The sequence below is a fragment of the Esox lucius genome, chromosome 11, assembly GCF_011004845.1.
Source record: "Esox lucius isolate fEsoLuc1 chromosome 11, fEsoLuc1.pri, whole genome shotgun sequence".
In the NCBI taxonomy this organism is placed as follows: domain Eukaryota; kingdom Metazoa; phylum Chordata; class Actinopteri; order Esociformes; family Esocidae; genus Esox; species Esox lucius.
The window spans coordinates 16,960,793-16,988,219 of NC_047579.1; the positions used below are offsets into that span (position 1 = coordinate 16,960,793).

Genomic DNA, 27,427 nt, shown 5'->3' on the forward strand with positions numbered 1-27,427 from the left:
ACTTCTGTAGATGTTTTTCTAGTTTTAAGATAGATTTTTCCCCATCCGGGTTCAGTGAAGATACATAATGTTTGTCTCTGTTCTTTTGAAGGCCAAATCAGCAGGAGAGACCAGCCTCCCCTGTACCAAACTGTGTGTCCATGGAGAGTGACTGGACTATAGATCCTACTTTTTCTTTCATAGAGGGAGACTTTTCTACTGAACAAAGGTAGGAAGAAGTCATGGTCAGTGATTGTCAACATTGTCTCTTATTTGTTTATCTGGTTCCCCATTATCTGACGCCATGACAACAGGTAGGGTCATGAGTTTTTCTGAGGCACGATGCTAATTAACAATTTTGATGGTAACAGTTATGATGGTAACAATTATGATAAATACCACCAGGTATGGTGTCATTTTCATTAAGATCCATTAAATGAAGCTGGTATAATGGCAGTATAATGCATTATATTAAAAAACCCACCAAAGTCTGAATAGGGTTGTTTTATTGTTACATATTTAGCATTATGGGCATTTGTTTTCTTCATGTATAAGCAGGCCCGTTTTTTGTATTAACCTCCCAGGTCTGAATCTGCGGATCGGTGGATTTTGTTCATTAGCATAAATTAGCATATGTATATACAGTGGGGAGAAAAAGTATTTGATACACTGCCGATTTTGCAGGTTTTCCCACTTACAAAGCATGTAGAAGTCTGTCATTTTTATCATAGGTACTTTTCAACTGTGAGTGATGGTATCTAAAACATAAATCCAGAAAATCACATTGTATGATTTTTAAGTAATTAATTTGCATTTTATTGCATGACAAGTATTTGATACATCAGAAAAGCAGAACTTAATATTTGGTACAGAAACCTTTATTTGCAATTACAGAGTTCATACGTTTCCTGCAGTTCTTGACCAGGTTTGCACACACTGCAGCAGGGATTTTGGCCCACTCCTTAGGTTATACAACTGAAAATTCCTAATCATTTATCGGGTATGACTAAATTAATGAACGTTATTTACATAGTTTCCATTGACTGAATGTTGTACTATTTCTTTTGAACCAATAAAGTTAGATGGACATAACGAACATTATTTCTAATGGTATGAATTTCCCAACTTCATTCTTATATATTTTTAAATGTAAAGAAGCTCGCAAGCCCCTTACATTTACTTCTGTAATTGTTTTTCTAGTTTTAAGATTGATTTTTCCCCATCCGGGTTCAGTGAAGATACATAATGTTTGTCTCTGTTCTTTTGAAGGCCAAATCAGCAGGAGAGACCAGCCTCCCCTGTACCCAGCTGTATGTCCATGAAGAGTAACTTGTCTATGAATCAGCCTTTAAACTTCAGGAAAGGAGACTTTTCTACTGAACAAAGGTAGGAAGAAGTCATGGTCAGTGATTGTCAACATTGTCTCTTATTTGTTTATCTGGTTCCCCATTATCTGACGCCATGACAACAGGTAGGGTCATGAGTTTTTCTGAGGCACGATGCTAATTAACAATTATGATGGTAACAGTTATGATGGTAATAATTATGATAAATTCCACCAGGTATGGTGTCATTTTCATTAAGATCCATTAAATGAAGCTGGTATAATGGCAGTATAATGCATTATATTAAAAAACCCACCAAAGTCTGAATAGGCTTGTTTTATTGTTACATATTTAGCATTATGGGCATTTGTTTTCTTCATGTATAAGCAGGCCTGTTTTTTGTATTAACCTCCCAGGTCTGAATCTGCGGATCGGTGGATTTTGTTCATTAGCATAAATTAGCATATGTATATACAGTGGGGAGAAAAAGTATTTGATACACTGCCGATTTTGCAGGTTTTCCCACTTACAAAGCATGTAGAAGTCTGTCATTTTTATCATAGGTACTCTTCAACTGTGAGTGATGGAATCTAAAACATAAATCCAGAAAATCACATTGTATGATTTTTAAGTAATTAATTTGCATTTTATTGCATGACATAGGTATTTGATACATCAGAATAGCAGAACTTAATATTTGGTACAGAAACCTTTGTTTGCAGTTACAGAGTTCATACTTTTCCAGCAGTTCTTGACCAGGTTTGCACACACTGCAGCAGGGATTTTGGCCCACTCTTTGGGTTATACAACTGAAAATTCCTAATCATTTATCGGGTATGACTAAATTAATGAACGTTATTTACATAGTTTCCATTGACTGAATGTTGTACTATTTCTTTTGAACCAATGAAGTTAGATGGACAAAACGAACATTATTTCTAATGGTATGATTTTCCCAACTTCAGTCTTATTTATTTTTAAATGTAAAGAAGCTCGCAAGCCCCTTACATTTACTTCTGTAGATGTTTTTCTAGTTTTAAGATAGATTTTTCCCCATCCGGGTTCAGTGAAGATACATAATGTTTGTCTCTGTTTTTTTGAAGGCCAAATCAGCAGGAGAGACCAGCCTCCCCTGTACCAAACTGTGTGTCCATGGAGAGTGACTGGACTATAGATCCTACTTTATACTTCATAGAGGGAGACTTTTCCACTGAACAAAGGTAAGAAGAAGTCAAGGGTCAGTGATTGTCAACATTGTCTCTTATTTGTTTATCTGGTTCCCCATTATCTGACGCCATGACAACAGGTAGGGTCATGAGTTTTTCTGAGGCACGATGCTAATTAACAATTTTGATGGTAACAGTTATGATGGTAACAATTATGATAAATACCACCAGGTATGGTGTCATTTTCATTAAGATGCATTAAATGAAGCTGGTATAATGGCAGTATAGTGCATTATATTAAAAAACCCACCAAAGTCTGAATAGGGTTGTTTTATTGTTACATATTTAGCATTATGGGCATTTGCTTTTCTTCATGTATAAGCAGGCCCGTTTTTTGTATTAACCTCCCAGGTCTGAATCTGCGGATCGGTGGATTTTGTTCATTAGCATAAATTAGCATATGTATATAAAGTGGGGAGAAAAAGTATTTGATACACTGCCGATTTTGCAGGTTTTCCCACTTACAAAGCATGTAGAAGTCTGTCATTTTTATCATAGGTACTTTTCAACTGTGAGTGATGGTATCTAAAACATAAATCCAGAAAATCACATTGTATGATTTTTAAGTAATTAATTTGCATTTTATTGCATGACATAAGTATTTGATACATCAGAAAAGCAGAACTTAATATTTGGTACAGAAACCTTTGTTTGCAATTACAGAGTTCATACGTTTCCTGCAGTTCTTGACCAGGTTAGCACACACTGCAGCAGGGATTTTGGCCCACTCCTTAGGTTATACAACTGAAAATTCCTAATCATTTATCGGGTATGACTAAATTAATGAACGTTATTTACATAGTTTCCATTGACTGAATGTTGTACTGTTTCTTTTGAACCAATGAAGTTAAATGGACAAAACCAACATTATTTCTAATGGTATGAATTTCCCAACTTCATTCTTATATATTTTTAAATGTAAAGAAGCTCGCAAGCCCCTTACATTTACTTCTGTAGATGTTTTTCTAGTTTTAAGATAGATTTTTCCCCATCCGGGTTCAGTGAAGATATAATAATGTTTGCCTCTGTTTTTTTGAAGGCCAAATCAGCAGGAGAGACCAGACTCCCCTGTACCAAACTGTGTGTCCATGGAGAGTGACTGGACTATAGATCCTACTTTATACTTCATAGAGGGAGACTTTTCCACTAAACAAAGGTAAGAAGAAGTCAAGGGTCAGTGATTGTCAACATTGTCTCTTATTTGTTTATCTGGTTCCCCATTATCTGACGCCATGACAACAGGTAGGGTCATGAGTTTTTCTGAGGCACGATGCTAATTAACAATTTTGATGGTAACAGTTATGATGGTAACAATTATGATAAATACCACCAGGTATGGTGTCATTTTCATTAAGATCCATTAAATGAAGCTGGTATAATGGCAGTATAGTGCATTATATTAAAAAACCCACCAAAGTCTGAATAGGGTTGTTTTATTGTTACATATTTAGCATTATGGGCATTTGCTTTTCTTCATGTATAAGCAGGCCCGTTTTTTGTATTAACCTCCCAGGTCTGAATCTGCGGATCGGAGGATTTTGTTCATTAGCATAAATTAGCATATGTATATTAAGTGGGGAGAAAAAGTATTTGATACACTGCCGATTTTGCAGGTTTTCCCACTTACAAAGCATGTAGAAGTCTGTCATTTTTATCATAGGTACTCTTCAACTGTGAGTGATGGAATCTAAATCAAAAATCCAGAAAATCACATTGTATGATTTTTAAGTAATTAATTTGCATTTTATTGCATGACATAAGTATTTGATACATCAGAAAAGCAGAACTTAATATTTGGTACAGAAACCTTTGTTTGCAATTACAGAGTTCATACGGGAAAGTATATGCCAGGGTTCTGGAGAGGAGAATACGGCCGATAGTAGAACCTCGGATTCAGGAGGAACAGTGTGGTTTTCGTCCGGGCCGTGGAACACTGGACCAGCTCTATACCCTCTACGTGGTGTTGGAGGGTTCATGGGAGTTTGCCCAACCAGTCCACATGTGTTTTGTGGATTTGGAGAAGGCATTCGACTGTGTCCCTCGCGGCATCCTGTGGAGGGTGCTTTGGGAATATGGGGTCCTGGGTCCTTTGCTAAGGGCTGTCAGGTCCCTATACGACCGAAGCAGGAGCTTGGTCCGCATTGCCGGCAGTAAGTCAGACTTGTTCCCAGTGCATGTTGGACTCCGGCAGGGCTGCCCTTTGTCACCGGTTCTGTTCATAATTTTTATGGACAGAATTTCTAGGCGCAGCCAGGGGCCGGAGGGTGTCAGGTTTGGGGACCACACGATTTCGTCTTTGCTCTTTGCGGATGATGTTGTCGTGTTGGCCCCTTCAAACCAAGACCTTCAGCATGCGCTGGGACGGTTTGCAGCCGAGTGTGAAGCGGTGGGGATGAGAATCAGTACCTCCAAATCCGAGGCCATGGTCCTCAGTCAGAAAAGGGTGGCTTGCCCACTTCAGGTTGGTGGAGAGTGCCTGCCTCAAGTGGAGGAGTTTAAGTATCTAGGGGTCTTGTTCACGAGTGAGGGAAGGATGGAACAGGAGATTGACAGACGGATCGGTGCAGCTTCTGCAGTAATGCGGTCGATGTATTGGTCTGTCGTGGTGAAGAAAGAGCTGAGCCTCAAGGCGAAGCTCTCGATTTACCGGTCAATCTACGTTCCTACTCTCACCTATGGTCATGAGCTTTGGGTCATGACCGAAAGGACACGATCCCGGATACAGGCGGCCGAAATGAGCTTTCTCCGCAGGGTGGCTGGGTGATCCCTTAGAGATAGGGTGAGAAGCTCGGTCACCCGGGAGGAGCTTGGAGTAGAGCCGCTGCTCCTCCACATCGAGAGGGGTCAGCTGAGGTGGCTTGGGCATCTGTTTCGGATGCCTCCGGAACACCTTCCTGGGTGTTCCGGCCCCAGATGAAGCAGAAGAAGATGAATGAATGAATGAGTTCATATGTTTCCTGCAGTTCTTAACCAGGTTAGCACACACTGCAGCAGGGATTTTGGCCCACTCTTTGGGTTATACAACTGAAAATTCCTAATCATTTATCGGGTATGACTAAATTAATGAACGTTATTTACATAGTTTCCATTGACTGAATGTTGTACTATTTCTTTTGAACCAATGAAGTTAGATGGACAAAACGAACATTATTTCAAATGGTATGATTTTCCCAACTTCAGTCTTATTTATTTTTAAATGTAAAGAAGCTCGCAAGCCCCTTACATTTACTTCTGTAGATGTTTTTCTAGTTTTAAGATAGATTTTTCCCCATCCGGGTTCAGTGAAGATACATAATGTTTGTCTCTGTTCTTTTGAAGGCCAAATCAGCAGGAGAGACCAGACTCCCCTGTGCCATACTGTGTGTCCATTGAGAGTGACTGGACTATAGATCCTACTTTTTCTTTCATAGAGGGAGACTTTTCTACTGAACAAAGGTAGGAAGACGTCATTGTCAGTGATTGTCAACATTGTCTCTTATTTGTTTATCTGGTACCCCATTATCTGACGCCATGACAAAGGTAGGGTCATGAGCTTTTCTGAGGCACGATGCTAATTAACAATTTTGATGGTAACAGTTATGATGGTAACAATTATGATAAATACCACCAGGTATGGTGTCATTTTCAATAAGATGCATTAAATGAAGCTGGTATAATGGCAGTATAATGCATTATATTAAAAAACCCACCAAAGTCTGAATAGGGTTGTTTTATTGTTACATATTTAGCATTATGGGCATTTGTTTTCTTCATGTATAAGCAGGCCCGTTTTTTGTATTAACCTCCCAGGTCTGAATCTGCGGATTGGCGGATTTAGCTCATTAGCATAAATTAGCATATATATACAGTGGGGGGGAAAAGTATTTGATACACTGCCGATTTTGCAGGTTTTCCCACTTACAAAGCATGTAGAAGTCTGTCATTTTTATCATAGGTACTCTTCAACTGTGAGTGATGGAATCTAAAACATAAATCCAGAAAATCACATTGTATGATTTTTAAGTAATTCATTTGCATTTTATTGCATGACATAAGTATTTGATACATCAGAAAAGCAGAACTTAATATTTGGTACAGAAACCTTTGTGTGCAATTACAGAGTTCATTCATTTCCTGTAGTTCTTGACCAGTTTTGCACACACTGCAGCAGGGATTTTGGCCCACTCCTCCATACAGACCTTCTCCAGATCCTTCAGGTTTCGGGGCTGTCGCTGGGCAATACAGACTTTCAACTCCCTCCAAAGATTTTCTATTGGGTTCAGGTCTGGAGACTGGCGAGGCCACTCCAGGACCTTGAGATGCTTCTTACGGAGCCACTCCTTAGTTGCCCTGGCTGTGTTTTTCGGGTCATTGTCATGCTGGAAGACCCAGCCATAATCCTTTTTCAATGCTCTTTCTGAGGGAAGGAGGTTAATGCCAAGATCTTGCAATAAATGCCTCATCCATCCTCCCCTCAATAAGAATTTATGAAATGAGCTGCTTTAATTTGTTTGTAACTGATAAGTGGTGTCGGTCTCTTCTCAGCCAGCAGAGGGAGCTACTGGCTCTACTTGGTGTCCCACATTCTTATTTCACGTTTAGGTTATACAACTGAAAATTCCTAATCATTTATCGGGTATGACAAACTTCAGTTTCCCAACTTCAGTCTTATATATTTTTAAATGTAAAGAAGCTCGCAAGCCCCTTACATTTACTTCTGTAAATGTTTTTCTAGTTTTAAGATAGATTTTTCCCCATCCGGGTTCAGTGAAGATACATAATGTTTGTCTCTGTTCTTTTGAAGGCCAAATCAGCAGGAGAGACCAGCCTCCCCTGTACCAAACTGTGTGTCCATGAAGAGTAACAGGTCTATGGGACGTCCTTACAACTTCCAAGAGGGAGACTTTTCTACTGAACAAAGGTAGGAAGACGTCATGGGTGATTGTCAATATTATTTCTTATTTGTTTATCTGGTTCCCCATTATCTGACGCCATGACAACAGGTAGGGTCATGAGCTGTTTTGAGCCACGATGCCAATTAAGAATTATGATGGTAACAGTAATCATGATAAAAATTATGATAAATACCACCAGGTATTGTGTCATTTTCATTAAGATGCATTAAATGAAGCTGGTATAATGGCAGTATAATGCATTATATTAAAAAACCCACCAAAGTCTTAATAGGGTTGTTTTATTGTTACATATTTTGCATTATGGGCATTTGCTTTTCTTCATGTACAAGCTGGTTTTGATTCTTATTTGGTAAGTGATGTTGGTCTTGTCAAAGCCAGCAGAGTCTATTGGCTACTGAGTCTATTGGCTACTTTACATGTTTTTTCACAAACTGTAAATTGTAGATGTAATGTCATTTTGTCCACAGAGAACAACAGGAGAGATCAGAGTCTGAGATTCTCAGTGGTCAATCTGTCCAGAGTCATCAAACAGACCTGTCCTCCAGATACAGTGTATGTGGTCCTCTTATGTACATTTGTTAAGGAAAGATCATTTGTGAAACATTCAGGATTTTTTTTATATTGTTCTGATATTTCATTAACATTAATTCTGTCTGATGAGAAGCAGGAGAGCAGTGCCAAAGACAGGAAGAACATGAACCAGAAGGAGCTTGCTGACACACTGGAGAAAAGTAAGACTTTATGGTTGAATCTGTGTTTAATAACTTAACATAGAGGAAAGAATGAGATGAGACAGAGATCATACAATACTGTCAGGACCGTACACAGACCTTCTGAAGGGCATGTGCTGAATCTGAAAAAGTGGGCAGAGTTGTCAGCTCACACGGGTGGATGATGTGTTGAAGTGACACATTACTGAGCCTTAGCTGTGCACGTGCCTGAATACTGTCATTATTTAAAGGAAAATTCATTTTCTCTGTGTTATTTATTAATTCATACAATACTGTAGGCATTTGATAAGACATCATTAATATCATCTATTATTAATATCATATTTATTCATTAAGATGAGCTTGCTATGATTTGCCAAAATGATCTCAAATCTAACCTGAAGAAGTGGTTTCTGTATTTGAGGGTTCCGCTAAACAAGGGAACCCAACACTCAATAAGATCTACACAGAGCTCTACATCACAGAGGGTGGAAGTGGAGGAGTCAATAATGAACATGAGGTGAGACAGATTGAGAACCAAGAACCAGGAAACAAGCAAGACCAGAGACAGCAATCAAATGTAATAACATCTTCAAACCCATTAAAGGACAAGACAAACCTATCTGAACTGTGCTGACAAATGATGTCACTGGAATTGGAAAAACAGTCTCTGTGCAGAAGTTCATTCTGGACTGGGCTGAAGGAAAAGCCAATCAGGATGTTCAATTTGTATTTTCCCTGCCTTTTAGGGAGCTGAATTTGATGAAAGGGGAAGAACTCAGTTTGATTCAACTCCTGTCATTTTTCAATTGAGAATGAGAAAGCAAGAATGTCCAGCTACAACAAATACAAAGTTGTGTTCATCTTTGATGGTCTGGATGAGTCCCGACTGCCCCTTGACTTCAAGAACAACAAGAGCTGTTGTGATGTAACAGAGACAACCTCAGTGGATCTGCTGCTGACAAGACAGGGCTGGATGGAGGACAGGGGGGCTTGTCACCAGGGGTACCAGGTCTTTTTGACTGGTGGATCTAAGACAGGGCTGGGTGGAGGACAGGGGGCTTGTCACCAGGGGTACCAGGTCTTTTTGACTGGTGGATCTAAGACAGGGCTGGGTGGAGGACAGGGGGCTTGTCACCAGCAGCACCAGGTCTTTTTGACTGGTGGATCTAAGACAGGGCTGGGTGGAGGACAGGGGGGCTTGTCACCAGGGGTACCAGGTCTTTTTGACTGGTGGATCTAAGACAGGGCTGGGTGGAGGACAGGGGGGCTTGTCACCAGGGGTACCAGGTCTTTTTGACTGGTGGATCTAAGACAGGGCTGGGTGGAGGACAGGGGGGCTTGTCACCAGGGGTACCAGGTCTTTTTGACTGGTGGATCTAAGACAGGGCTGGGTGGAGGACAGGGGGCTTGTCACCAGCAGCACCAGGTCTTTTTGACTGGTGGATCTAAGACAGGGCTGGGTGGAGGACAGGGGGGCTTGTCACCAGGGGTACCAGGTCTTTTTGACTGGTGGATCTAAGACAGGGCTGGGTGGCGGACAGGGGGGCTTGTCACCAGGGGTACCAGGTCTTTTTGACTGGTGGATCTAAGACAGGGCTGGGTGGAGGACAGGGGGGCTTGTCACCAGGGGTACCAGGTCTTTTTGACTGGTGGATCTAAGACAGGGCTGGGTGGAGGACAGGGGGTCTTTTTGACTGGTGGATCGGATGGCAGTCGGCTCAAGTGACACATGTCGTTGCCTTCCTGAATCCTTCTTGGGGGGCTAATTGGGCCCCGGTCTGGTGTCGCCCACAACAGCAGCAACAACAGTGTCTTCCCCGTTCCTTCTCTGTGTTCTCTCGGCTCAGGCCTTTTATCATTCCACACTTAATATATCAGTCCATGTAACATGCAAAGCAAATGGAGGAATAGTGTATTAAGTGAATCCATTTCGTAGTTATTAAACAGAAACCAAATGTATAGTGGAAAGGGAAAATGTTCACCTTGTGTTGCCTTACAGCCTGTCAATGAAAACACATAAAAGTCTGAGGGAGGAGAGAAAGGAGAGAGATGGGAGAAAGGGAGGGAATAAGGGAGAGATCTCTACTAACTGCTTCCCAGAGAGACTCATTTTAGAGGAAGTTGTCTCTCTAATGAGTCTCTCCAGACAGACACACATTAACCCAGCTAAGATATTGTCTATTATTTAAATAACTTAAATACCAGATTGTGTTAATCTGCTTTAACATTCAGTGGTTGGCATTGAGTCTAACATTATTTGAGAATTGTACTACAATCATTCTAATTTTTTCCTTTAGGTCAAACTCTTCTGAGGCTCCAACATCAAATGAAGACTAAACTGAAAAAGAAGTATGAAATGATTTGTGAAGGATCTGGACAGCATGAAAACCAAACTCTATTAAAGGACATCTACACAGAGCTCTACATCACAGAGGGTGGAAGTAAAGGAGTTAATGAAGAACATGAAGTCAGACAGATCGAGATGGCGTCCAAGAGACAAACCACACCAGCAACACCAATCAAATGCAATGACATCTTCAAGCCAATTAAACAACATCAGAATAAAGGTGTGAGGAGAAACTTGACTAAAGGAATCGCTGGCATTGGAAAAACAGTCTCTGTGCAGAAGGTCATCCTTGACTGGGCAGAGGAAAAAGCAAATCAGGATGTTCATTTAATATTTCCTCTTCCTTTCCGTGACCTGAACCTGAAAAAGGACCAATATAGTCTGATGCAACTTATTTCCCACTACTTTCCAGAACTGCAAGAAATTAACAGAATTGAAGATGGTTTAACCAAAACATATTTTATTTTTGATGGTCTGGATGAGTGTCGACTTCCTCTAGACTTTAAAAACAATAAGAAGTGCTGTGATGTCACAGAACCAACCTCAGTGGACGTGTTGCTGACAAACCTTATCGAGGGGAATCTGCTTCCCTCTGCTCTCCTCTGGATAACCACACGACCTGCAGCAGCCAATCGGATCCCTCCTGAGTGTGTTGACCAAGTCACAGAGATACGAGGGTTCAATGAGCCACAGAAAGAGGAGTACTTCAGGAAGAAAATCACAGACCAGAATCTGGCCAATGAAATCATCAAGCACATAAAAACATGCAGAAGCCTCCACATCATGTGTCACATACCAGTCTTCTGTTGGATATCAGCCACTGTCCTTGAGACGATGCTGAATGAAGCAAAGAAAGAAGAAATTCCCAAAACTCTGACTCAGATGTACGAACACTTCCTGCTCATCCAAACCAGTATGAAAAACAAAAAGTACAACAAATCCACAGAAACAAATCCAAAGGAACTGTCTCAGTCAGACAAAGACATGATCCTGAAGTTGTCAAAGCTGGCCTTCCAACAGCTTCAGAAGGGCAACCTGATCTTCTATGAGGAGGACCTGAGAGAGTGTGGCATTGTGGTCTCAGAGGCATCAGAGTACTCAGCACTGTGTACAGAGATCTTTAAAGAAGAATATGGGCTTTACCAAGAGAAGGTCTTTAGCTTTGTTCATCTGACCATTCAGGAGTTCCTAGCAGCAGTACATGTTCTAGAATCTTGTCTTAGCAAGGAGGAACATGTCTTCCCCCCCACTCAGAACCCAGATTGGTATTATAATGAGCAAATGTTTACCTCAGACAGGTTATCTGACTTACACAGGAGAGCAGACAGGCTATCTGACTCACACAGGAGAGCAGGCAGGGTATCTGACTCACACAGGAGAGCAGACAGGCTATCTGACTCACACAGGAGAGCAGGCAGGGTATCTGACTCACACAGGAGAGCAGACAGGCTATCTGACTCACACAGGAGAGCAGGCAGGGTATCTGACTCACACAGGAGAGCAGACAGGCTATCTGACTCACACAGGAGAGCAGGCAGGGTATCTGACTCACACAGGAGAGCAGGCAGGGTATCTGACTCACACAGGAGAGCAGACAGGCTATCTGACTCACACAGGAGAGCAGGCAGGGTATCTGACTCACACAGGAGAGCAGGCAGGGTATCTGACTCACACAGGAGAGCAGGCAGGGTATCTGACTCACACAGGAGAGCAGGCAGGGTATCTGACTCACACAGGAGAGCAGGCAGGCTATCTGACTCACACAGGAGAGCAGACAGGCTATCTGACTCACACAGGAGAGCAGACAGGCTATCTGACTCACACAGGAGAGCAGACAGGCTATCTGACTTACACAGGAGAGCAGACAGGCTATCTGACTCACACAGGAGAGCAGACAGGCTATCTGACTCACACAGGAGAGCAGACAGGCTATCTGACTTACACAGGGGAGCAGGCATGTTATCTGTCTTACACAGGGGAGCAGGCATGTTTTCTGTCTTACACAGGAGAGCATACAGGTTATCTGACCCACACAGGAGAGCAGACAGGTTATCTGACCCACACAGGAGAGCAGACAGGTTATCTGACTTACACAGGAGAGCAGTAGACCAGGCCTTGAAGAGTAAGAATGGACACCTGGACCTGTTCCTCCGCTTCCTTCTGGGTCTCTCACTGGAGTCCAATCAGAATCTCTTACAAGGGATTCTGACACAGACAGGAAGTACAACACAGAGTAATGAGGAAACAGTTAAGAGAACCGTTGAGTACCTTTCAGATATAATCATGATAGAATCCTCCCCAGAAAGGATCATCAACTTGTTCCACTGTCTGAATGAACTTGGTGCCAACTCTCTAGTTGAAGACATACAGACCTCCCTACGATCAGGGACTCTTTCAGAAACAGAACTACAACCTCACCAATGTTCAGCCCTGGCCTACCTGTTACTGATGTCAGAGGAGGTACTGGAGGAGTTTGACATGAAGACATACAAGACATCAAAGGAAGGTTATCGGAGGTTGCTGCCGGTAGTGAAAACCTGTAAGAGAGCAATGTAAGTCCTGGTAATGTTTTGATGTATACAGTATTATTATGCTGAAGGCTTTGTACATCTAAAATATCATCTCCTGTTTTCTCAGATCTTATTGCTTTAAGACTCTTTACTTTAATCAGTTAATTAACTTCAAATGCACATATTTCTTAAAATATATTTATATCCAGTGGGATTTACAGTAAAACACAATCTTGTTTTTATGTCCATATAGTGACTGGAAACTCAGAAATCCATGTTCCTTATTCTCTAATCCTAAACATATTTCTAACCTAACTCTTCCCTTATACTAACTCCACCCCTAAACTCAGTAAGCTAACACTTATGCCTTAAATAAACTTCACTCTGTCACCTAACACTAAACACTAAATCTAACTCCTAGATCTAAAAGTAATCAAAATCAAAAAAAACATTTTTACCACAAAATGTTTACTACAAACCAAACCCCGAAGCCGGAAATCTAATTTTCCATAGTGGGGACCTGCCATTAACCTTGTGGGGAACCCTATTCAACAGGGGCCACATTCAGAAAATATTTTAAGACTCAAAGTATTTCCTTACTTGCTGATTTAAGAGGAACTCTTAAAAACAATGGGCGTGTCAGTCCTAATTTTAGGCCTAAGAGTATTTTACTAAGCATTTTAATGCTATAACCAGCTCCTAAATCTGTGAAAAGTTAAGGGCAGTCAAGAGATCTCTTAAGTCAGTAAGACCAACCCACAAACAATCCCAAAAGGGCTACTGGCAATCTGCCTCGTAATCAGGACAAGATTTTAGAAACATTTCATGAGACTGAGCTTTTAAAAAGGCATCATCTTAATTGAGAGGGTATTATGATCATAGTAGAGCCAGTCAGGGATTAAATCACTTCACCAACAAACAGAAACATCCTAATAACACCAGAGATAAAGGTTGTGACAACTCAGAGCTACTTGGCCACCGGGAAAATGCAGCTACACAGCACAGATGAACTACGTATATCTCAGTCCTCTAATCTCAGTCTAACAAATCATTCAGTTTCCTCTTGATGTTCGCCAACTACAAAGAAACAAAGCTGACTTCATGGCCATAGCTGGACTATCTGGTGTAGTTGGTGCTATGAGACACATTGTACATTGAGACACATTGTACATCGAGACACATTGTACATTGAGACACATTGTACATTGAGACACATTGTACATTGAGACACATTTCACATTGAGACACATTGTACATTGAGACACATTTCACATTGAGACACATTGTACATTGAGACACATTGCACATTGAGACACATTTCACATTGAGACACATTGTACATTGAGACACATTGTACATTGAGACACATTGTACATTGAGACACATTGCACAAATTATTGCACCATCAAAAGATGAACAAGCATTTGTTTACGAGCTGCCAGACATGAAAGTGGCTGAAAATTAGCTGAACACATCATGACCAGTCAGTATATCATTCTTGGTTTCATGTTTAATCAGTAACACTTGGCCTACATTTTTATTTGAATATTTTTATTTCAATATGGCAACATGACACATCCTTCTACAGTATTGCTGTAATGAATTCACTGACAGAGACCCCTCCCCTGTCAGCCAATTACTGAGGGAATATTAAGTACTGTAGGCTTGTTAGTGGAACATGACATCATCCATAGCAACGGGGTCAACCCCGCCCTTTCTCTTAGCTTAAGACATCTCCCCATTTCTTAGTAAAAGTCTTAGCATCTTTGTGAATAGGTTTTAAGAGGAATCTCTTAGCTAGACACTTTTACTGCTGTTAAGGAGTCCTCCTAGTGGTAAGATAGTGTTTTGTGAATATGGCCCCAAGTTTATAAATCATTCAAACTAATATTCATTTAAACCCTCTGATGTCTACAGATCCACCCCACTTTTTGCCGGACCGCCTAAGCGGAGCGAATGTCTCTTACTAAGTGAATGAGTGAGTGTCCGACTGAGTTAAATAGCGTAGTGGTTAGAGAAGCTGACCTGTAAACTAAAGGTCCCTTGTTCCTATCTGCTCACAGGCAAAGCGAAGTATGTATTATGATTTAGTCCATATAGATGAAAACGTTGCTGGCTAAATGTATCTACATTATAGTAAGCCTGAAATAAAACGGTTTACGCTTATATTGCACTGTTTCTGGTGGATTTTCGAAGTACGCATATGTGCATGTGTTTTGGGTCAGGATAGACAAAAACATTTTGTGGCTACAACATACAGTAGTTACGTTATGGTAAGCCTTAACGGAAACTGTATATGGTTATATTGTGACTGTATCTGACAAAGTTCATCTTCAGTCTCGCTAGCATTTGCTCAGTTCTTATGATTATTCCTAGGAACTAAATAAGAAACGTTAGTCAGTTTAATTCAATGCTCAATGAAGTCTAGCAACTGCTGAGACATGTAATGCCGTGGCATATTGGTTAAAGACAGTGCCTCTAACGTGGAAGACCTAAGTTATATTGTGAGCAACAACATTTATACATTTTATTTGTGGGCTGCAATAAAACTATTTACGGTTATACAGTATTGCGACTATTTCTGGTTGATTCCACGTTTCTCTCGTCTTTTCACTTGGTGGACAATTTAGTTATTGTCACCTTTATTGATAGTTATTGTATCAATGTCATTCACGAATGAAAAAAAAATGTACATTATTATGCCATGAAATAAAATTGCTTTGACTCGCTAGCAATTTCTCAAATCTTATGACTATTCCAGTAATTTAGTTGATACTGGTAAAGCCTATTAATGGCTAATATGCTGTTAAAACGGCCAGTGGCAAACGCCATACAGTTCGTAGACTCTAATTGTGGTGGAGGTAAACTTAGTCAGTTTAACTGTATCAATGTCATTCACGAATGGCCAATTGACTGTTAAAACGGTCAATGGAAATAGAGGATTTGTTCAGGGTAGACACAAGAGGCTTTACTGACACCTGTTAAACATACAGGTCTGTGGTGTAGTGGTTAACGATGCAGCCTTCCATGTGGGCACACATTCTATTGCAGGCCGGCTGAACTAGGCTTGCCTGGTTTCTTGTTTGAGTTTCATTCCTTGTTTGAATAACAACATTGATGCTTTTCTATATTGGAAGTAACATTCTAGTTCTGTGTCTGTTTTAAAAGTATGCCCTTAAATAAAGTTGACGTGACATTGGTGTAATATAAAGATGCTTTTCTAATGTTATTCAGAACTGTTTGTCATTTCTGACATGACCATTATCTCTTTACAGACTGTCTAGTTGTGGAATCACTGAGGAAGACTGTGCTTCTCTGGTCTCAGCTGTGAAGTCAAACCCCTCACATCTGAAAGAACTGGATCTGAGCTACAATCAGCCAGAGGATTCAGGAGTGATTAAGCTCTCTGCTTTGATGGAGGATCCACAATGTAGACTGGAGACTCTGAAGTGAGTAATAGTAGTTTATTTTTAATATGACATGGTGATAATTAACATTATAATTAGTTATGGCCATTCGAGGCTTCATTACTGTTCTTCTAGCAGCAGATTTTCCTTTTCAAAATAATAGCCATAATTAAAATATATAAGGCAATATAGTGAACAATTTAGTCCGTACATTTTATGTTTTTATGTTACAATGTTATTCTTGTCTGTTCCTTTTCACAGATTAGATTGTTAACCGTATTACCATATACATTTATTGTGATAACAAAAATCTGAGTGCTGCCAGCAAAATATCCAGCGGCTAAAATAATGCTAATAAAGCCTTAATGGCCATCACTAATTATAATAATACCACAGCAGAGTTACACTACAACAAGGGACTAAAAACATCTGCTGTTGTCAATGGGTGAACCTCCACCAGCCCTGAGCTCCCAGCAGGACGAAGTCCCCAACCACCTGGTACAGTCCAACAAAGGTGTTGCTAGGATCACAATACATTCAGGGCTTAACTCAACCACCAACGATAGTTTACTACATCTGGGTTATTTAGACAATATGTTTTTGGGGGATAACGTAGCCTGGATACATCAGCTAGATATTCTTTTTCAGACCATCACAACTATATGGGAAGTCAGAAAGGTCTGCCTTCCCATACAGTTGTGAGTGAGAGTGAATCACTATTACATAAATTCAAGTGATAGTGTATAAACAGTGTTAAATAGTGGATGTGTCCACAGAGAAAGACATTTCTGAGCCCATATTATGAGAAATGGTTTCATAATTTCTTTATTTGAAATACTTTTTAGATTATTATTTCACCTGCGTATAGGGTTACTGTGTAGCTCACTGCTGCCTGTAGGATCAGAAATGTTTTAGGTAATGTGTGAGATTGTAGTGTTCAGTGTAACGAATACTACTGACAAGTCAGGTTATTGTGGTTCAAGGCTCAGAGGACACAGTTTATTCCAAAGGTACAGGGATCAGGCAAAAATAGGAATCACTTCAGACAGGCAAGATAGAGAACTCTGGGTGTTCAGGTCAAGGCTAAGGTACAAGACGGCAGTCAAGCAGGGTAATCCAGGAGACAGACAGATTGGTCAAATGTCACAGGTAACAATACAGACAAGGATTAGGTAGAGACTGGTTGGGAAAAACTATTAGCAAAACATGGCACACAGATAGACTAGGATGATAATGATTTCAAACAACAGGCTTAGTATGTGTGGAAAACAATACCTCCTAAAGAGTGGTGAACTGAGGGAGAACTGAATCTGGGGTGGGAGTAACATTCAGGAATGTGTGTGTGAGTGTGTGTGTGTGAGTATGTGAAGGTTGTGCAGTGGTGTCTGGTCTGGATCTTACATTCAGAGTTTCCAAATAAACTTAATGTAAGCTAATAGGCAATATAAACAACTAACCCATGTCTGAAATGAAACAGATATTACTATACAAATGATTTTACTTTCTCAGACTTACTTTCCAGGTTTATCAACCATTCAAACTAATATTCATTCGAACCCTCTTTGGTCCATAGATTCACCCCTCTTTTACAGTTTTTTATCATTCATGCTACTCCCCTCCTCACACACACACACACGCACACACAGACACACACTCTTCTGACATCTATCATATATTTATTGGCTGACAACAGTGATTCTTTTCTGCATAGGACCTTAAGTAGTTTCTTTTCTTTATATAAACTTTCATTCTAGTGTTGTTTATTGGCAATGTCAGTTTTGAAAGTGTGCACCAGTGTTACAATTATATAATCCATAGACACTATTCTAAAGTTATTCTAAACAGTATAATAATCTTTTTCCAGACTGTCAGGTTGTGGAATCACTGAGAAAGGTGGTGGTTCTCTGGTCTCAGCTCTGAAGTCAAACCCCTCACATCTGAAAGAGCTGGATCTGAGTAACAATGTCCTTAAGGATTCAGGAGTGAAGCTGCTCTCTGCTATGTTGGATGATCCACAATGTAGACTGGAGACTCTGAGGTGAGGAGGCTAGTAGTTTGTATTTGTCACACTAGTCCAGAACCCCCAGTTTGGTCTGTCTCACACATTTGGGGCGACGATGACTCAGTGAATTATTATTAAATGAAGATTTGTGGGCTTATTAACCTTATGAAAGAGAGAATAAAATACTAGATATAGTTAGTTTGCATAATCATTTCCATATTTTTATTTGCTGTGGCATGTTTGAGATTTATGACGCAGGATTGTGGGCATCAATTGAGGGAATATCACCCTTGCAGACCTCTTGGGGGCTCAATTGAAGATTTGCCAGACCCTATCTCTTCAAGTTTACACAAGAAAATAATGTTGTGTTTGGAAAATGTATGGTAATGTAAATAAGTCATTAGTGCCTAGAGTTCAGATGTATGAGACAGCAGTGCAGCAAATTGAGTTGTCTTTACTGCATCAGACCAAGAGAAGATTAAGCCAGCTTGCTAAGGTCGATTCAAAATAAGAATGTACAACATTTCCCTGTGCATTTTACCCATCCAAAATCCATCCAGATAATAAACTAAGTAGCTCATAGTGTCTATCATAATGATTAGGACCGTAAAGACCTGTTCCCCTGTCAACTTCTAGTCAGTATCTCACAAGGAAGATCTTAATGTCAGCATTTTGTTAAGTCATGTTAAACTCTCTGCAGACTGTCAGGCTGTCGGTTCAAAGAGGAAGGCTGTCGTTCTCTGGCATCAACTCTGAAGTCAAACTCATCAAACTTAAAAAAGCTGGATCTGAGTGACAATGACCTGGCAAATGCAGGTGTACAATTGCTCTTCATTGGACTTGTGGATCCAAACTGTAAACTGGAGTCATTGAGGTCAGTATTGTGATATTTGACAGTCATATTCTCCATCCATTCTCTCTATTTACGTCCTGCTGGTGTTTGTAAAGTCATGATTAACTGTCCACAGGCTGTCATTCTGTGGAGTCACAGAGGAAGGCTGTGATTTGCTGGCCTCAGCTCTGATGTCAAACTCCTGTCACCTAAGAGAGCTTGACCTGAGTAACAATGACCTGGGGAATTCAGGAGCAAAGTGTCTCTCTTCTGGACTGGGAAATCCACATTGTAAACTGGAAACACTGAGGTCAGTATTATGTTATTTTTAAGAAATATACTACTGATGTTCTCTTTTCACCTGATGCTGGTGTTTATGAAATCATGATCAACTCTGTGCAGGTTGTCAGGTTGTCTGGTCACAGAGGAAGGCTGTGGTTCTCTGGTCTCTGGTCTCAAGTCCAACCCCTCACACATGAAAGAGTTGGATCTGAGCTACAATCACCCAGGAGACTTGGGAGTCAGACTGCTCTCTGCTGGACTGAAAGATCCACACTGGAGACTGGAGAAACTCAAGTATGTCTCTATTAGTATTCAATAATGTGGTATTAAGTTGTCATGTTGTTTTGCATTATGTAATGCGGCAAATACAGACCTGCCTACCTGTACTTTTGTGTAGCATGAACACAGTTTCAAAGTCATAGTACATTGATATGATATCAACCTGGATCATTGTAAATTTGAGAAAAACCTAATTTATTTATTATTATTATTCCAATATTACTACACCATCAATATGAATGTGTTTCGACTGCTGGTCTATTTTTGTTTTCACTTGTAATACAGTGGATATAAAAGTCTGCACACCCCTGTGAAAATGCCAGGTTTTTGTGATGTAAAAAAATGAGACAAAGATAAATCATGTCAGAACTTTTTTCCACTTTTAATGTGACCTATAATGTGAACAATTCAATTGAAAAACAAATTGAAAACTCATGTTAAAAAGTTAAATAGAAGTCATTACACACCTGCTATCACTTAAAGTGACTCAGATTAATCACAAATAAAGTTCAGCTGTTCTAGTAGGATTTTCCTGACATTTTCTCTGAGCAAAAGCCATGGTCCGCAGAGAGGTTCCCAAAGCATCAGAGTGATCTCATTGTTGAAAGATATCAGTCAGGAGAAGGGTACAAAATAATTTCCAAAGCATTAGATATACCATGGAACACAGTGAAGACAGTCATCAACAAGTGGAGAAAATATGGCACGACAGAGATAATGTATCAAAATAATGTATCAAAAGACAAGAAGAAAACTGCTCAGAGAGGCTTCTAAGAGGCCTACAGCAACATTAAAGGAACTGCAGGAATTTCTGTCAACTACTGGCTGTGTGCTACATGTGACAAAAATCTCCCATATTCTTCATATGAATGGGCTATGGGGTAGGGTGGCAAGATGGTAGCCTTTTCTTACAAAGAAAAACATCCAAGCCCGGCTAAAGTTTGCAAAAACAAACATCATGTCTCCCAAAAGCATGTGGGAAAATGTGTTATGGTCTCATGAAGCTGGAACCAGGGCATTGAGCTTTTTTCTCAAGAGCACTACTTTTCTTGTCCCCATCAGGAATTGCTCTTGAGAAAAAAGCTCAACCTAATCTTCAAAAATCTTTTCACTGATCGTATTTGTCCATTACTAAATGCTAAAATCGGATTTCATAATTTGTCATAAACTTTTGAGATGTTCTGAATAATTACGTAAATAAATGATTTACATACCACCTATTACCTGATAGTTAGTGTATGTTTTATTGATACAACAAGTGAAGCATGTCAGTATCTTTTGCGCCGCGATCTTTAGAAACATGAGAGCATTTTTAAGATTGGTCAATAATTATTCAATATACATTTTTAACAGTTACTACCGGTAGAGGTTTTTTAATACAATTTAAATAAAAAATGTTATGCATAACTATTTAGCAGCATGGTGTTTTTGGGAAGCTGTGAATGAAATGTATTGTGACTTAATAATCACATTCTGGAACTCTGAATGAGTACTGAAATCACACGCAGAAAAACGCATGCTAGGGGGCCGTTGAGGGATATTTGAAACTCACCCGTGAAAAGGTTTAACATCAAACGTCTTGCCACTGATATAACACTTATTTATTTCCTGGGAATTTAACATTACGGAACCCTAAGACCCATTTCTTAAACATCAAATATATCGCACTTGTTATAACACTTGGTCCGTGGTGTTTATCCCAGACAAGTGTGATCTAAAACATCAAACACGGCCACATCAATGCAATCATAAATTATAAAAGTCACCGGACATGCATGTATCATCCCGGAGGTCCCGCCCTAACACACAGCATACAGGAAGTCCATACTTCACACCAGAAGTCCCACCCAGATGTCAAATCAAGCTGGAAGCCCCCCCACCAGGTTCATAAATCACCAAAGTTACAGAATATACCCTACATAAACTATTATCCTCTCCCAGACCCTGAAGGAATACCAGACACACCAACTGATGACAAGTCAAGCTTTATTATCACAACCATATTCAGACATGGACCGCAGCTAAATATACTTGCTTGACAATACATATAACATATATACATGACAAAATGAATGGAAAACGAAATCTACTAATAAGTGAAGCATAGCTCTCAACAAAAACATTTGCACGCTCATTAAAAACACCCTCCCTGCTAAACACAGCTTTTGTCAGATCCTCGAGAAATGCAATATTGCCATTTTCGACAAGTCAATATTCCTCAGTGTCCCCTTTTTTTATTATTTAACTGGTATAACTAAATTGCCTCCAACCTTACATTTCATTGTCTTTCTAATTTACATAATTATTCACGCTTAAATGGTTTCCTGTTTATGAATTTGATAGCACCTCTCATCTTCATCCGTTTATCCGGTATTGGGTCGCGGGGGCAGCAGCTCCAGCAGGGGACCCCAAACTTACCTTTCCCGAGCCACATTTGCCATCTCTGACTGGGGGATCCCAAGGCATTCCCAGGCCAGTGTCGAAATATAATCTCTCCACATAGTGCTGGGCCTACCCCGAGGTCACCTTCCAGCTGGACGTGCCTGGAACACCTCCCTAGGGAGACATCCTGGGGGCATCCTTACCAGATGCCCGAACCACCTCAACTGGCTCCTTTCAATGCAAAGGAGCAGCGACTCTACTCCGAGTTCCTCACGGATGGCTGAGCTTCTCACCCTATCCCTAAGGGAGAAGCCTGCCACCCTTCTGAGAAAACCCATTTCAGTCGCTTGTACTCGCGATCTTGTTCATTCGGTCATGAACCAACCTTCGTGACCATAGGTGAGGGTAGGAAGGAAAATTTAGCGGTATGTCGAGAGCTTTGCCTTCCGGCTCAGCTCTCTTTTCGTCACAACGGTGCGGTAAAGCGAATACAATACCACCCCCGCTGCTCCGATTCTCCGGCCAATCTCCCGCTCCATTGTCCCCTCACTTGCGAACAAGACCCCGAGATACTTGAACTCCTTTACTTGGGGTAACGCCTCATTCCCTACCCGGAGGAGGCACTCCATCGGTTTCCTGCTGAGAACCATGGCCTCAGATTTGGAGGTGCTAATCCTCATCCCAACCGCTTCGCACTTGGCTGCGAACTGGTCCAGTGAGTGCTGAAGGTCACAGACTGTTGATGCCATCAGGATCACACCATCCGCAAAAAGTAGCGATGAGATCCCCAGGCCACCGAACTGCAACCCCTCCCCACCCCGACTACGCCTCAATATCCTGTCCATAAAAATTACAAACAGGATTGGTGACAAAGCGCAGCCCTGGCAGCGGCCAACCCCCACCTGGAACAAGTCCAACTTACTACCGAAAACCCAAACACAGCTTTCACTTTGGACGTACAGGGATTGGATAGCCCTCAGAAGGGACCTCCTCACCCCATACTCCCGCAGCACCTCCCACAGTATCTCCCGGGGAACCCGGTCATACACCATCTCCAGATCCACAAAACACATGTAGACTGGATGGGCATATTCCCAGGCCCCCTCCAGGATCCTTGCAAGAGTAAAGAGCTGGTTGGTTGTTCCGCGACCAGGACGGAATCTGCATTGTTCCTCTTCAATCTGAGGTTCGACTATCTGCCGAACCCTCCTTTCCAGTACCTTTGAGTAGACTTTCCCAGGGAGGCTGAGAAATGTGATACCCCTGTAATTGGCACACACCCTCTGGTCCCCCTTTTTGAACACCCCCCGGTCCGCCACTCCTTAGGCACTTTCCCCGACTCCCACGCAGTGTTGAAGAGGCGTGTCATCCAAGACGTCCCCTGCACACCCAAAGCTTTCAACATTTCTGGACAGATCTCGTCAATCCCCGGAGCTTTGCCACTGTGGAGTTGTTTGACTACCTCAGTGACTTCTGCCATGGAGATTGACAATGCTTCCCCATCAGCCTCCAGCTCTGCCTCCACTATAGAGGGTGTGTTTGTGTTTAGGAGTTCCTCAAAGTGTTCCTTCCACCGCCCAATTACCTCCTCAGTTAAGGTCAACAGTTTCCCATCCTTACTGTACACAGCTTGGATAATTCCCCGTTTTCCCCTCCTGAGGTGGAAAGCACCTTGAGAAAACTATTAGTAGCTTAAGTGTTAAGTGCAGTTTGACTTTTCTACAAGGTGCTGTGCGTACGCATGCTCAGAGATGTGCTTACATTTACACACATTGTAAAGTATTTCTATTTGTACGCAACATTGATAAATGAAGGCCCTTTTTGGGTCTTTTTACCTCCGCCATAGTAAACAGAGCATTCAGAGCAGCTTTGACGTCCTCCCTCCTGTCCATCACCAGGCTCCTCCCCCCTAGTTCTGTCCTTTCCCCTTTACTCATCCTCTTACAGGTTAGCCCAAATATGGACCTACTTTACACACAATGGGGTAATGATCACTCCCTACTGTCCCCCAACACCTCCCATTCACAGTCTCCTGCTATCGTACTAGACACCATAGTCAGGTCCAAAACAGACTCCTTTCCTGTTCTAACATCAATCCTGACCATTGTTAAGACACCAAGTCATCCACTTCCATTAAATGCCTATTCCCATCCGTCTGTAACCCCCCCAAAGCATTAAAATCCCCACACAACCTTTCATCTGTCCTGACCCTCCACCCTCTCCAGTTTCACCTGTTCCAGTCTCAGACAAGGGTTGTAATCATTTATAACCACCAGCACCCCCCCAACCAAACCTCAACAACAGTATATTCCTGCTCAGCACCCTAACCTACCAATCTACACAGGAGTCCTTGTTCCTAAAGGTGGCTCAACCCCCCCATTTCCCCTGTCTCTCCACACCACCACACATCCTTGGATATCAAACTCATTTGGTTTTAGCCATGTTTCCTTTATACAGATCAAATCCATCTCATCAGGACTGTCCACAATAAATATCTTGAACTCCTGTCCATTCTGCAACAATCTTGGATCGTTCTACTGTAGAATGACAACAATAGTTCCAATCCACTGACACATGGCTCCTGTCTGGCTGATTGTGGTCCTCCTGTACCTCTTCCCATGTCAGCCCATCATATCAAGGTGTCTCTCTGCTGCTTTGACTATTAGTCTAATCCTCTCTGTTTTAGACTACATTTAACCCAGGTCAGCCCATTATATCAAGGTGTCTCTCTGCTGCTTTGACTATGAGTCTGATCCTCTCTGTTTTAGACTACATTTAACCCAGGTCAGCCCATCATATCAAGGTGTCTCTCTGCTGCTTTGACTATTAGTCTAATCCTCTCTGTTTTAGTAGTTCTATTGATCCCTACATATTTTCATTAAGTCTCCACCTCTTAGCACTTTAGCAATGACAACTTCCCCAACGTCTATGAATTGCAGCCATCAGTTTCGTCTGACTCACCCATCAACTCCCCCTCTCTCCAAAGACGTAAATGTCAATCTGTTTAACTCCGCCTCCATTGCCCTGACACTGCTCTTCCCACCCCCTTTCACCCCTGCTGTCTCTGATCGCATGCTTGCATACTATATAGTCTGTCAGATTAGTATGCGAGAAGCTTTGTATTTCTCAAACCATAGTATGTTGAAAATAGTAAGCCAAAGGTTCCAGGATTGTCTACTCTTTCTGGTGGATTTTCGAAGCACGTGCATGCTTTTTGGGATAATATAGTCCACAACCCCTTCAGTGCAGTAAAAAAAGAGGGGTTTCGGCTATTTTCTCGTATTTTCACTTGACGGAAAAGTCTGTTATCATCACCTATATTGATACTTATTGCATCAATATCATTCATGTATGAAACAAAAAACAAACGTTGTGCGGTGAAATTCAATAGCTTTGGCAGTGTGAAGTTCGTGTTCAGTCTCGCTAGCATTTGCTTAATTCTTATGACTATTCCAAGTAGTAAGTAGATAATATGCTTATTACTGGCTAATAAGCTGTTAAAACGGCCAGTGGCAAAAGCCATACAGTTCATAGATGCTATTTGTGGTGGAAGTAAACTTCATAAGGAATGTTAGTCAGTTTAACACAGAGATGGGGACAAGTCACACATGGTCAAGTCCAAGCAAGTCTCAAGTCTTAACCATCAAGTCTCGAGTCAAGTCTCAAGTCACAGTTCAGATAAATCAAGCAACTCAAGTCAAGTCAAGGGTTCACCCTAAGCAAGTCAAGTCGAGTCCTTATAAGTTTCAAGTCAAGTCAAGTCACAGTTCTAAAGAGATGAACACACACACACACACTGTCCTCTGTTTCTGACGTGCGCTCGGTGCGAAGCTCGATTTCAAAATCAAATATTTTTCTCCTCCGCGATACAATTATTTGGGGGGACGAAGCGGAGGGATCTTGAATCAGCCTGAAGGGGTTGTATTCGCTATAACAACCGCCACACTATACCTTACCCCGCTTATTACATGGCTACCTACCAAATAAATCTATAATTTGACACAAAATATTGATTTCAAAAGGAATTTATTGATTTAAAAACGACTGTATTGCTTCCTCTAAAGAAAATAGTCCGTTCCGTCTCAGGTTAGAATCCTGCTGCGTACGCGCTGTTTTTCATGACAACGGTCAGTTATCAAGAAATTACACGCATTCTGCACTGGAATTCAGTCAATCCATGTAATAAGGGCTAATAATAACAACCTTATAAACTAATTATTGTGACTGAAAAACTGCCTAATATGTAATTACGCTGTAATTATTCTTGTCTGTACGGGTAAAAAAAAAAAACTATTCGAAATGTTTAGGTGCTATTAATCACATCGGCGCCTCCATGTTAGCCTTTCATGCAGTAAAGTTAACTGTTATGGTGTAAGCACAATGCTTTTTAGTTTCCACACGCAGTCCACAAACACTTGAAAATGCCCACATTTAATACAGAAAAAAAATATATATATAATATGCAACCAAGGCCAAATTAGGACAAACAAAAGATTAATTCATTACATTAGTAACTTAATCGTTATAGATCATAGTGAAACTGAATATAAAGAGATTACTTACTTACCTTTCCTTGTGGTTCTTAAAATAACGAATGAAATTTGTCGTTTTTGCATATTTTGCATCTGGCAAATCTTTTTTTATTCACACGGTCCAGTTCAAAGTCCTTGTATCCAAACGATACTATTTGTGGAGCTCGACTAACGTTACTGTCTGCCATGTTTGGCGCGGTTTGAATTGTGCAGCGTTAAAGGCACATACGCTGATTAGTGGTGCTGATGTCACAACATATAAAATAATTTTATTGCTGTTTGTTTATTATAAGTTCAAGTCATTGTCGAGTCTTCCACTTCAAGTCAAGTCAAGTCTCAAGTAACTTGTTCTCAAGTCAAAGTCAAGTCCAGTCATTTTCATACTTTAATCAAGCAAGTCACAAGTCCTGAAAATTGTGACTCGAGTCAGACTCGAGTCAAGTCATGTGACTCGAGTCCCCCACCTCTGGTTTAACACAATGCTTAATGGTGTCTAGCTAATTATTCATATTTGGCATGATGTTAATGAGCGCCAAAATCTAATGTTGAGATGCAATTTTATGACAAGGTAGTCTGTGGCAGGCGGTCCCAATACTGGCATACTAGCTTACTGTGTACTAAAAAGTACGTACTTTACCATTATCCGCAAACTACGTACTTGTAGTACGTAGTATGTAGTATGCGATTTGAGTCCTGGAAAAAGCCTTGTGTCATAC

The 27,427-nt window shown here is 41.0% G+C and overlaps 1 protein-coding gene across 1 annotated transcript in view; it reads left to right on the forward strand.

Moving 5' to 3' along the window:
- LOC105010153 (NACHT, LRR and PYD domains-containing protein 12-like) overlaps positions 1-27,427 on the forward strand; it is a 38,505-nt gene that overhangs the window by 6,977 nt on the left and 4,101 nt on the right. The window contains exons 7-20 of the mRNA XM_034295283.1: positions 92-208; positions 1,249-1,365; positions 2,408-2,524; positions 3,570-3,686; positions 7,314-7,430; positions 7,893-7,977; positions 8,078-8,156; positions 10,436-11,783; positions 12,552-13,037; positions 16,271-16,444; positions 18,267-18,440; positions 19,105-19,278; positions 19,373-19,546; positions 19,639-19,812. Of these exons, the coding sequence (XP_034151174.1) occupies positions 92-208; positions 1,249-1,365; positions 2,408-2,524; positions 3,570-3,686; positions 7,314-7,430; positions 7,893-7,977; positions 8,078-8,156; positions 10,436-11,783; positions 12,552-13,037; positions 16,271-16,444; positions 18,267-18,440; positions 19,105-19,278; positions 19,373-19,546; positions 19,639-19,812 (3,453 nt within the window). The remainder of the gene's footprint in view (positions 1-91; positions 209-1,248; positions 1,366-2,407; positions 2,525-3,569; positions 3,687-7,313; positions 7,431-7,892; positions 7,978-8,077; positions 8,157-10,435; positions 11,784-12,551; positions 13,038-16,270; positions 16,445-18,266; positions 18,441-19,104; positions 19,279-19,372; positions 19,547-19,638; positions 19,813-27,427) is intronic.